This window comes from Emericellopsis cladophorae (genome assembly GCF_022114955.1).
Source record: "Emericellopsis cladophorae strain MUM 19.33 chromosome Unknown NODE_62_length_120238_cov_116_934538, whole genome shotgun sequence".
NCBI classification, from domain to species: Eukaryota; Fungi; Ascomycota; class Sordariomycetes; order Hypocreales; family Bionectriaceae; genus Emericellopsis; species Emericellopsis cladophorae.
The window spans coordinates 107933-119176 of NW_026250987.1; the positions used below are offsets into that span (position 1 = coordinate 107933).

The 11244-nt window shown below is 56.7% G+C and overlaps 2 protein-coding genes across 2 annotated transcripts; one reads left to right on the forward strand and one right to left on the reverse strand.

Moving 5' to 3' along the window:
- Positions 1 to 7171: 7171 nt before the first annotated feature.
- Positions 7172 to 9723, forward strand: J7T54_007647 (beta-glucosidase I-like protein; the record flags this gene model as incomplete). The annotated part of the gene is made up of 2 exons (XM_051509479.1): positions 7172 to 7241; positions 7292 to 9723. 2 exons carry the CDS (start codon positions 7172 to 7174, stop codon positions 9721 to 9723), a joined length of 2502 nt encoding a protein of 833 aa, XP_051359562.1.
- A 574-nt stretch (positions 9724 to 10297) lies between these two features.
- J7T54_007648 (uncharacterized protein) lies at positions 10298 to 10934 on the reverse strand (the record flags this gene model as incomplete). The annotated part of the gene is made up of 2 exons (XM_051509480.1): positions 10298 to 10697; positions 10744 to 10934. The coding sequence occupies 2 exons, from the start codon at positions 10932 to 10934 to the stop codon at positions 10298 to 10300; spliced, it is 591 nt and encodes a 196-aa protein (XP_051359563.1).
- Positions 10935 to 11244: the final 310 nt, after the last annotated feature.

Below are 11244 nucleotides of genomic sequence, written 5' to 3' on the forward strand. Positions count from 1 at the left end.
ACTTTATATTTTTATTTTTCACTTGGCATAGACAAAAATTGAATCACAATTCAGTTTGAAATGAGAGAGTGTATGCACGAGGACGATCGCGAAATGCATGCATGCCTTCTTCTCCAACTGCAGTCGTCGAACGCCAAGTCCTGAACGGTGACCTCACGAAAAGCCGCCGACGTGCATGCATGCTAATGCATGTGCCTAGCATATGTACGGGGGTGGGTGTGTGGGTGTGAGTGACTAAAAAGAGCCAGAGAGCTGGAGAGGGCCCAAAGCCGCCCAAATGAGACCGCCACCTTTGAAGGGGATGAGATTAGACTTGGCTGACACTTGGCGCACGTTGCTTAGCGTACCTACCTACAAAGCACGGTGTGCCGTGTGCGCGGTTTTGACGCGCTTCCAGAGTTCCAACTTGAAGGCAAGGAAGCGGTGTCTAAGGTACTGGATGCAGCCAAGAGCTCGAGGGTGGACTATCCAGGGACTGGGTATCTCGGGGTCGACGACCCGCCTGCCTCCCACTGACTGCCGATGCTTTATCAATAATCACCGTCTCGCGCGCGTGCTAATTAGAGCGAGCTGGACGGTGACGGTGACAGGTGTTGGGCCAAGCCAGGGAAATGTTGCTCCTGATCAGAGCCAGTCGTCCACACCGCCTGTGCGTGCGACTGATGGAGGAGGATCTTCGAGCCGTGTGCGTCGACTCATCTATCTGCAGGTCGGACCGTCGGAGGCTGAGGGCTATGTCAGTGATCTGCCTGGCTCTGACTCTCTCTCGCCAGGGCAGGGCGATCTCCCGATTTGAATGAGTCGTCCGTCCCATGTCAGTGAATGAAGATGCACGCATATCCTTCTACATCATCTTCTAGAACATATTAGAAAGATGTCTGAAACCCACTTGGCGACAAAGCTTATTATGGACGTACGTACCTACGTAATTACTCCGAACGTACATACAGCAACGACGACCTGCAGACTAATTATTAGTCGGTTGTCGACAGGCGCTCCCCCCAGCTTCATGAATGGTGTTGACCGCATAGTTCAAGGTTGAACAGCCGCAGCTGAGAAGCAATCTCCCAAGGCTTCCTCGCGATACTAGGGCGAGTTCGGTTGGGCGAGGCTGCATCGGAGACTACGTACTTGCATACGGCTTGTGGAGCCTCCGGGAAGGTTGGTGGCCTGTTGGGTAAAACCATTCTGACACGACACGACGTGAAAGCCAAGTTGACAGGATTGGAGACGGGAGACGGACGGGTCATGTGAGTACTTGTTCTGCGGGCTTTTGGTGGGAGAGCCGGCGGCTTGGCGCGCGTGGCAGCGTTGCCAACGACGGGTTGACCTACAAGTCAAGTCTCGAGTGGCGTTTATGGCTGGTCGCAGGGGAGGGGAATCAGGGGGGGGGAGGCCCAAAAGTAATAAATGGCAGATATTATTGTGAGGCTTGTGAGCCTGCCAAGTCCGTACTAGGCATAAAATAAATTAGCTATTAATCATCAATGTCACATACCTTACGTGGTGGCCTGCCAAGACACCCCAGAAGCTCCCTACTGCACCAGTGACACACTAGTGGCTACGCAGTTATCTTCATTGTTTGCGGTTCTGCCAAGTGCACATACTGTCTGTCAAGGGCGGGCGGGCGTTCTTGTCAAGTATCAGTAGGCAGCTCGCCAAGGCCATGCTCAGCTAGCCAGCGTGCGGGGCAGCGCAGACAGGCGTTGCTCAGAGTCTCAGACAGGTGACATTGCTGAGCCTGACGAGCCTTAGGGCCGATCCTGGGGCCTTGACACCTGCTCCTGATGAAGTGCTTTCCCAACGCGCTGTGCAGAGCATGGCGATCCCTCACTGAATGAATGCGTCGGCTGCATTGAAAACTAGACTCTGGAGCGGAACGGGCGGTCGGCAATTGACAAACATCAAGGCAGTTGTAGAAAATGGAAATTCGAGTACTGTACGTACCGTTGCCCCTGGCTCACAGTGCAGCAAAGATATGATCGACTAACGGGGTTTGGTTGGCCAGCCAGCCATCGGGGGCTCGCACGCCCGCGGCAGTGATGACTGGGACTCTGTGAGCAACGCAGGGGGACTTCGCAAAGCGTCGAAACACGGCGTGGGCAGTGCATTCAGCATTGGGTTCCAATCATCAATGCTCTCCCGCCACGAATACGTAGTTCGATATCCGTGACTAGGTGCGTCGGAACTCAGAAAAGCAATGCCCTTTACAGGGGTTTGCGCGCAATCATCCGGCATGCAGCACGGATTATCTGTACCCCAGACCAAATTGCTGTCAGATTCTAGCTCCGGGTAAGCATTTACGATGAGGCGCTAACGACGGGCTGATATCGTTGGATGCAGCGATAGACGACAAGACTGGACTGCAGAATCCAGACAAGGTTTGCCTGTTCGCGGATACATCCATCCTGGCCTATTACACGGACCATACATGTATACAAATCGCCACTTATCGCGCCCGTTGCGCCAGGATTCATGTTGCCGCCTCTCATATTAGTCCTCGCAACCGCTTTGGACGTTTCGCTCACTGCCGCGCCATAATTCATAATCTCGAACAACGACTCCAACAACCACGCTGCAGAATATCGCCGCTAGCTGCTGTCGGCGATGACGCTGTCTCTCGATGCTTGCACAGAGTCGGGCGCGGTTTGTTGCATGTGTCAGGCTCATCCATCTTGATCTGAGGATCAGCAGCAGCAGCGGCGGCGGCGGCGCCAACACCAACAGAACCTCCCGCTCCGCTCTTAAAGTTCCCGACCTTGCGGTGCTGGTCGCTGGTTGGCGCAGGGTGGTAATTCACAACTTCAGTGCGTCGCAGACTCGCAGCTGCGAGGGACGTGGAAGCGACGCTAGAAGGGAATCAGAAGGGCGTTAGAAGGGCGTCAGAAGGCTGCCTCCTCCATCATCATGATCGGTGGTGCCTCTATGATTCCGATGTGGTGGATTCATCTCCTTTCATGGCGGGCGGGTGTGACACAACGCGGCTGGCAGCGTGATGCAAAAAGGTTCGACGCTACAGCCCCCCTCCCAAGCCTTCCTGGAATCGTCGACAGAAGAGCATTGGGTCGAATGTACTTGTACACCACAACTTACCCAGTTCTGCCAATGACACTTCTCGATAAGCTCGAACCTCCAGTGCGTCCTCTCGCATGCGAGGTCTGAACTCTGCTCCCAAGCTGCGTAGACTTTGAGCGGGCAGAGGAGTGCTCATGAATAAGTAAATCTTCTTGACCATCCGCAGGACTAGGACTCTGGCGCCTAGAGATTCTGACCCCGTAGATGGGAGAGTGGCTGCATGTGCCGCGAATGCCACTTTCTGTGATGTGGCCGCCAATCGCATTCCAGTCGTCCCAGCTCTCCGCAGCCACAATCCTGAGCCGCTTCGCGCAAGGTGTAGAGTGACAGCTGCCCGGATCATCATGGTTGACAGGAGTCCAGCGTCGCAGTGAAGCTGTTATTCCATCACCATCCTTCAGACGTTGGAACCGGCCTTTGTCGTGTGAAGCGCCGACACCTCGCATCTGGGCGCGGCAGCGGCAGCAGCGCAGACCAGACACCAGACAGCGCTTGCGCACGCGTGCATGGCGGCGGCTCGGAATGCCAGGATTCTGCGGATAAGTCGATCCTACCAGCCGTGTCAAATGTGCGACGGGGAAAAATCTGCCAGCATCGCATACATAGAGGAAACAGCTATCCGTATCCGTATCTCCTACATCACCTGTAACTTATCTCGAGCTTATCTCCATGTCGATGTCGTTGGGAATGAGCTGAGCGGGCCTCCAAAGGCTCCTTTTCGACCGACTGGAGCCTGGAGGTGCCGGCAGACTGGAGCCAGCAGCGAAAGCTTTCACACGTGGCTACCCAGCGAGCATGACGGGCCCTTGCGCGGCCGCAGCGCTTGCAGATGCCTCCCTGACCCAAACAATCTGCACGGATACGGATAGACAGACCGCCTGGTACGATTAGTGTCCTGGCGTCTCCAGCCCCTCATCCGCTTCTGGCGATGTGCAGTACATAGGGGCAGGCTGAAATGGACGCCTTCGGGGACAGCTTTGGGACCCGAATGCTCACCTGATCCTCTGGGGAGAGGCTTCTCTGCAGCGGAAGCCAAGCGTTGAGCCCTTGTACCCTCGCTGTAGCTCGCATAAGCAGCTGTGCGTGTTTCTGGGCTTGTGTTATCAAGAGAAACATCAAGTGCTTTTTAGCGCGGTCTTCCGGCCAATGACCGTCTGTACGCCAAGCTACTGGACAGGCCAATCAGAAGCCTCACCAAGGTCACCGTCGCAGCCACAGGGCATGTCTCGATCGTGCTCAGGGCCGGTCTCGGCCAGCCACTCAGCGTCAAGAGTGGCTTGTGATATTGGTCGCGCCAGGTTGGTCAGACCATCAGCTAGTATATGGCATGACCTGGCATCTTCTGGTTACTCACTCTCACACCACATGTACGATAGGCGAGAACGGACTTCTGCCTTCAAGGTGCAAAGGCCATCCACCTAGACAACATACATAACGTAGGTTGACGACTGACATTGAGGCTCAGCCGCTGTCACAAATCAAGGCTGCTTTAGCCGCGGAGTGTCTGCCAACACGCGAACCCACAGTCCCCACACAGCCCGGGTTAATGGTCGAGAATGTATTTGTCCGGCGCATCCATACATCTACATGTCGGCGGTTGATAGTCTGCGGATCATCCGTATGCATTATTATTACATAGAGTGGCGAGGCGTTCTACTCGCGACGGCCCCAAGGCCCAAGCAGGTACTATTCCAAACCTCATTCGGCGTCATTTTGAAATCACTCCGCGAGGGCACAATGCCAAGACGGGTGAGATTGGATTAGGAAACTAGAGCAGCCTATCGCATCTTGACTACTTGAGCAAGCTGGCTCCAGTTGGCGACAACGAATGCCGGGTGCAGGGTTCCTCAAAAGCTCAGAGACTCGGGGACTCTCCAGACGCCAAATCTGCACGCGACCGAAAGAGCACCCGGGTCTGTGCGCTCTCCTGCGCCGCTGCGCCTAGCTGGGACGCGAGAGGCATGAGATGATCCACCGGGTAATCTGATGCCGCTGGGCGGGGAGCGGTGATCTCCATGTAGATTACCAGGAGCCCTAAGCGATCTATTTGGCCAGGTAATCCCAGCTGGAGGGCGCCTCGCCAAGTATCAGTAATTCCACGATCTACCTACCAACAGTCACTCAGAACCGCCGAACAAAGTCCATCCATCCCCTCCCCGCGTGTTTCGACGCCCCCCTCGGCGTGCGCCCGGTGAACTCAAATCTGAGGTGAAGCATACGGATTCGTCTACACGCACTAGCGCCCATCACGCTGAAACGTCACGTGTACGTACATGTAGGAGGATATACTCCGTATATTTACGTGTAAAACGACGTGGCCGTCAAAGGCGTCAATCCAACGACCATTATTGCAGACTAGCGTTAGTTCCGAGATTGGTTTCCATCTCGCTTACGCAGCCTGTGGGGAAACGCCCTTTTCGCGCCTCCGTTTACCAGCAAATGAGTAGTAAAACCGTTGCCGGTCGACGGTATGTGGTATCATTGCGTTTTGAGCTTGTGAGGGGAGTGTACCATGTCATGCTTCGGAGATTTTCAATCAAGTCGATCTACCTATCCGTAATTAGACATGGGTTCGTGGTGTAGCTGGATGAAATATGCCCTTGCCAGTTGCCACCGTCAATACATACGACCGGTCTCGGCGCTGTTGTTTGTTGGCAGTGTTACTCCGTAGACTGCTTCGTTAGCTGATCGAGCTGGGCCCAGGCCTTTGGCCCTGCGCCGCACTGTCTCTTCTGGAGCTGTGATTACGGACTACACGTACAATTGGCTGCTGTTGTTGGTGACGGGAAATCCGCGGGCTTGGAATTCGGATTGTCTTCTTAAGTTATGCCCTGCTCCGACATGAACTGATTCATTGCTGCAGCTCCTCCAGCCGAAAGCTGATGCAAGGGTTCATGCGGCCCGCGGACGGACGAAGCCTGGGAGGCGACGCGAGGTAAAGAGTCATGTCCCAGGGTCCTGAGCAGGCCGAGTGCGTCGAAATCCACAGTCGGATCTAGGGCTGATCAAGGGTTGACATAGTGATGCTACTAGGCCCTCCGACTATCTGGTCGCTTGCGATGGGGCCGCGATCATTGGGACAACCTGCTGAATCTTCAATCTTGCAGACGCGCGTTGTTGACCCGCCAGGGCCGCCTCGGAACACATGACATGGCTCCGATTGTGATGCACGCGAGGGTCCTGGAGAATGGATAGGCTCCATCACGCCCAAGCGGCCATTTTTTCCCGACCCTCGCGCTTGTGAGTAAATTCTTTAGATCGTGCCCCGGGATTCGGGTTGAAGTTGCGTTGACCTTTTCTTCGCTTCGTGCGGCGAAGATGGAAAAAAGAGACAACTCTGTAGGACCCACCAAGTGAGGGTATTTCGGATGTTTCGAGGACCACAATGCTGATCGAACTAAGCCGTGAGATCCGCGTGCTAGGGCGTGAAAAAAGACTGGACCTTGTGTGAGGCGTCCCACGGGAAACTTGAGACCCTGACAATGGTGCATGTAGGCTAGAAACAATGCACTGTCGTTGACGCTCCAGGGGCCAGACAGCAAGCAAGCTTGATGGACATCCGCTCGACGCCCAGTTGCCCCGACGTCAAGTCGGGTGCGTTTATGATTTGGAAACGTGCGCAAGCAAGAGCTGCATGCAATCACAAGACAAGAAAAGAGAGACTGAAGTCTGGCAGACCTCATCGTGCCTGTGTGACATGTTGTCCAACAGTGGCACGGGCAACCTGGACGACAATTCAAAAGGTAATTGCTGCCGCAGTTGTGATTGGCTTTTCAGACTCGTAGACAGCAGAACCTGCTGCACGCCGGCTCTACCCCGGATCCACGGCCAATCTTCGGGTGATTCGGATAATTTGGACGGCCTTGCCGGGCCTGTAATCCATCTCCACACGCCAACCGCAACGTCTCGTTGGCGGAGAGAAGGCCGGTGATGCTTCACATGCTCAGCCTAAGTATGGTGACGATGCTGAGCACAGTACAGCGGAGGGGAAGGTACAGGTGTCCTCCATGAGGTTTCCTGTATAAGATGCCATCCTTGAAAGAACGCTTGCCTCCCCGTCTCTTGCTTGATTAACCAACCGAAATTCGCAGAAAACATGGCGGACATCAACGTTGAAGAAGTGCTGAAGAAGCTCACGCTGACAGAGAAGGTCGATCTACTCGCTGGTAAGCTCTTGATAAACCCCTTCGGAGACAAATACTGACGTGTTGGGCAGGCATCGACTTCTGGCACACCAAGGCCATTCCCAATCATGGCGTTCCCTCACTGCGTCTGACCGACGGCCCCAATGGCGTCCGCGGCACTCGCTTCTTCAACTCTATCCCAGCAGCCTGCTTCCCTTGCGGCACAGGCCTTGGAGCAACATTCAACCAGGCGCTGCTCGAGGAAGCCGGAGCCACCATGGGCGAAGAGGCCCGAGCCAAGAGCGCCCATTCCATCCTAGGCCCCACAATCAACATGCAGCGATCGCCTTTGGGCGGACGTGGCTTTGAGAGCATTGGCGAGGACCCTTACCTCGCCGGACTGGGCGCTGCGGCCCTGGTCAGGGGTATCCAAAGCACGGGAGTCCAGGCCACCATCAAGCACTTTCTCTGTAACGACCAAGAGGACAAGCGGATGGGAGTGCACAGCATCGTCACGGAGCGTGCGCTGCGAGAGATCTATGCCCTCCCGTTCCAGCTGGCGGTCCGCGACGCTCAGCCTGGCGGGTTCATGACGGCCTACAACGGCATCAACGGCGTCTTTTGCAGCGAGAACCCCAAGTACCTGGACGAAATGCTCCGAAAGGAATGGGGCTGGGATGGCATGATCATGAGCGACTGGTTCGGCACATATAGCACCACCGATGCCGTCCAGGCGGGCCTGGACCTGGAAATGCCCGGGCCGCCCAAGTTCAGAGGCGAGGCGCTCAAGTTCAACGTGACGACTGGCAAACCATTCCAGCATGTCATCGACGCCAGGGCAAGGGAGGTTCTCAAGTTTGTTAAGAAGTGTGCTGCTGCGAACGTCAAGGAGAATGGACCCGAAGGGGGTCGAGATATCCCAGAGACGGCTGCACTCCTCCGCAGGATTGGCAATGAGAGCATTGTTCTCCTCAAGAACGACAACAACGTCTTGCCCCTGAAGAAGGACAAGAAGACGCTCGTGATTGGTCCCAATGCCAAGGTCGCAACGTACCACGGTGGTGGCTCCGCTGCCCTGTCCGCCTACTACGCTGTCACACCGTACGACGGCATCAGCGAGAAGCTGGGCTCGCCAGCGCCATACACGGTCGGCGCCTACACGCACCGCTTCCTGCCCATCCTGGGGACGCAGCTGACTCGCCCCGACGGAAAGCCGGGCATGTCCTGGAAGGTCTACAACAAGCCTAGCGACGCGGCCGAGCGGGGCGAGCTCATTGACGAACTGGCCTTCACCAAGACGGAGATGCACTTGGTGGATTACTACAACACCAAGCTCGCAGACACCTGGTACGCCGACCTCGAGGGGACGCTTACCCCCGAGGAAGACCAGACCTACGAGTTTGGTGTGGTCGTCTGCGGTACCGCCAAGATCTTTGTCGACGACAAGCTGGTGGTGGACAATGCCACCAAGCAAGTTGCGGGTGACGCGTTCTTCGGCGCAGCCACGCGCGAGGAGCGCGGGACGATCGATCTCAAGAAGGGACAGGCCTATAAGGTCCGTGTTGAGTTCGGCTCTGCGCCCACCTTTACCCTGGGGACGGACACCTTTGCCCCTGGCCACGGCTCCCTACGCGTAGGCGGCGCCAAGGTCATCGACGCCCAGACCGAGGTGGCCAAGAGCGTTGCCCTCGCCAAGGAACACGATCAGGTCATCATCTGCGCGGGTCTCAACGCGGACTGGGAAACAGAGGGCGCCGACCGGGCCAGCATGAAGCTGCCGGGCGTGTTGGACCAGCTCATTGCCGAGGTCACGACGGCGAACAAGAACACGGCCGTGGTGATGCAGACGGGCACACCCGAGGAGATGCCATGGCTGGAGTCCGCTCCCGCTGTGCTCCAGGCGTGGTACGGCGGCAACGAGACGGGCAACTGCATCGCGGACGTCTTATTCGGCGACTACAACCCGTCCGGCAAGCTGTCCCTGAGCTTCCCCAAGAGGCTGCAAGACGTGCCCAGCTTCCTTAACTTCAAGACGGAGGCGGGCCGTACGCTGTACGGCGAGGACGTGTACTTGGGATACCGCTACTATGAGTTTGCCGACCGAGAGGTGAACTTCCCCTTTGGACATGGTCTCTCCTACACAAGCTTCTCCTTCTCTGATCTCAGCGTGGCCGTCAAGGATGGCAAGGTCGTCGCGACCGTGTCCGTGACCAACACAGGGTCCGTCAAGGGCGCGCAGGTGGCGCAGCTGTACGTTGCCCCCAAGCAAAAGGCCAGAATCAACCGACCGCTCAAGGAGCTGCGTGGCTTCGCCAAGGTGGAACTCGAGGCGGGCGAGACCAAACAGGTTGAAATCTCTGAGCCGGAGAAATACGTCGCCGCATACTGGGACGAGGAGCGCGATCAGTGGTGCGTGGAGAAGGGCGAGTACGAGGTGATTGTCAGCGACAGCAGCAAGGTCACAGAGGCCGCCGTCAAGGGCAGCTTCACAGTGGCCGAGTCGTACTGGTGGTCAGGAATCTAATTTAGGTTTAGACTCGTTGTAGCTACAATTGGCATTCTGCTCAGTCACTCATTCTGTCTGACAGGACGAATTCCCAACGCTGTCCCGCTTAGTATCGACATTCCGACCCGATCTGGTGTCACATGCGTACGCTCAGGCTTGCGAAGTAGCTACATCGTGGCGGCGACACTTGTCTCAGATCCATATCTCGCTTAGCCATCAGTCTCTTGTGTTGGCTGGAACTCACACGTTTATTTCAGCGGATCTCAGCGGTGTGGAAAAAAACTCCCCGAGGATGCGACAACGAGCACTTTGTCTAAGACAGCCTGTCAGGATGAGACTCAACCTCCTGCCCGTCCCTCCATTTATATGTGACTAGTTCAACTACTAGTCTCTTGGTCGCGCTCAAGCCGCCTGCCATTGGCCACCCATGGTTGGGTTTTTTACGACATGGAAAAAGGTATCAGCGCCATTGCGTGTTGATTAAAGCACTGGTATCCATCCCTCAGCTACTTGATGCTAGTGACTAATAGACGAACAGTCACATGTGATGCCTATCAAGTACCATTTCAAGGTTGTCGTCCACCTGTCTGTCTCACGAGGATGGACCACTGGACCGATGGCTCGCCTGCGGGGCAAAGACGAGGCCAAAGGCAGCCAGAAGAATGTCCCGGACGATGTGTACCGGGGCGACGCCTACGAGGATCCCGTGCTCGCCCCCTTGCTTGGCCTTCTGCGCGGGGTCTCGCCCCGCAGACTCATCGAGGTGTTCCGCCAGGGCCGTCTCGACGGGGACGTAGGGTGCCCCGTCGACGAGATAGATCCTGGTCCTGGTGAGCGGCTCGTCGCCGCAGGCGGTGCACGTCTCGACGGCGGTGGTGAAGCCCTCTGGGACGCCGGGGCGGTCGGTGACGCGCGGGCCTCCTTCATGCCCGAGCGAATCTCGTGATGGTGTAGACGACGTCGGCGAGGCTGGTGAAGCAGAAGGCAGGGTACTGTATCGTGTAGGTGGCCGTGTGCGCGCACGAGTTGCAGTCGCACGCCCCGCAGCCAGGGCCGTCGACGAGGCAGTCACGGCCGGGGACAGGGCCTCCTGGACAAGGCGTGGGCATGACCGCGTCCTCGGCGAAGCAGGTTGTCACAGTGGATGTCGTGTGGGACATGTCCTGTGCGGTGGCCCAGAGGGCGCACGACAGGCCCCCGGTGGCGGCGTGGAGGCGGAGGTATCTCATGTTGATGGAGGTCGTAGTGTGGCCTAAGGTTCTTTTCTGTGAGGGGACGAGGGGAATTCTGCTGGGCGTTGGGAGCACGATAGCCATCAGTCTGTAGAAGACTGGACCTGGAGCATCTATATGTCTTAGTGAGTCGACACGAGGCTTCATTCCTCCCGCATGAAGAGACTTCCATCTCCCAAAGGCTGCTTGCCTCTGTCACTCGACTGCCTAGGTCCGGCATCTACCAAGCTCTTCTCTGCCCCTGTTATGGTCCATGGCACATCGGGTCCATTGAAATCGAATTCGGCTTGAAAGCCATAGGCCCTGG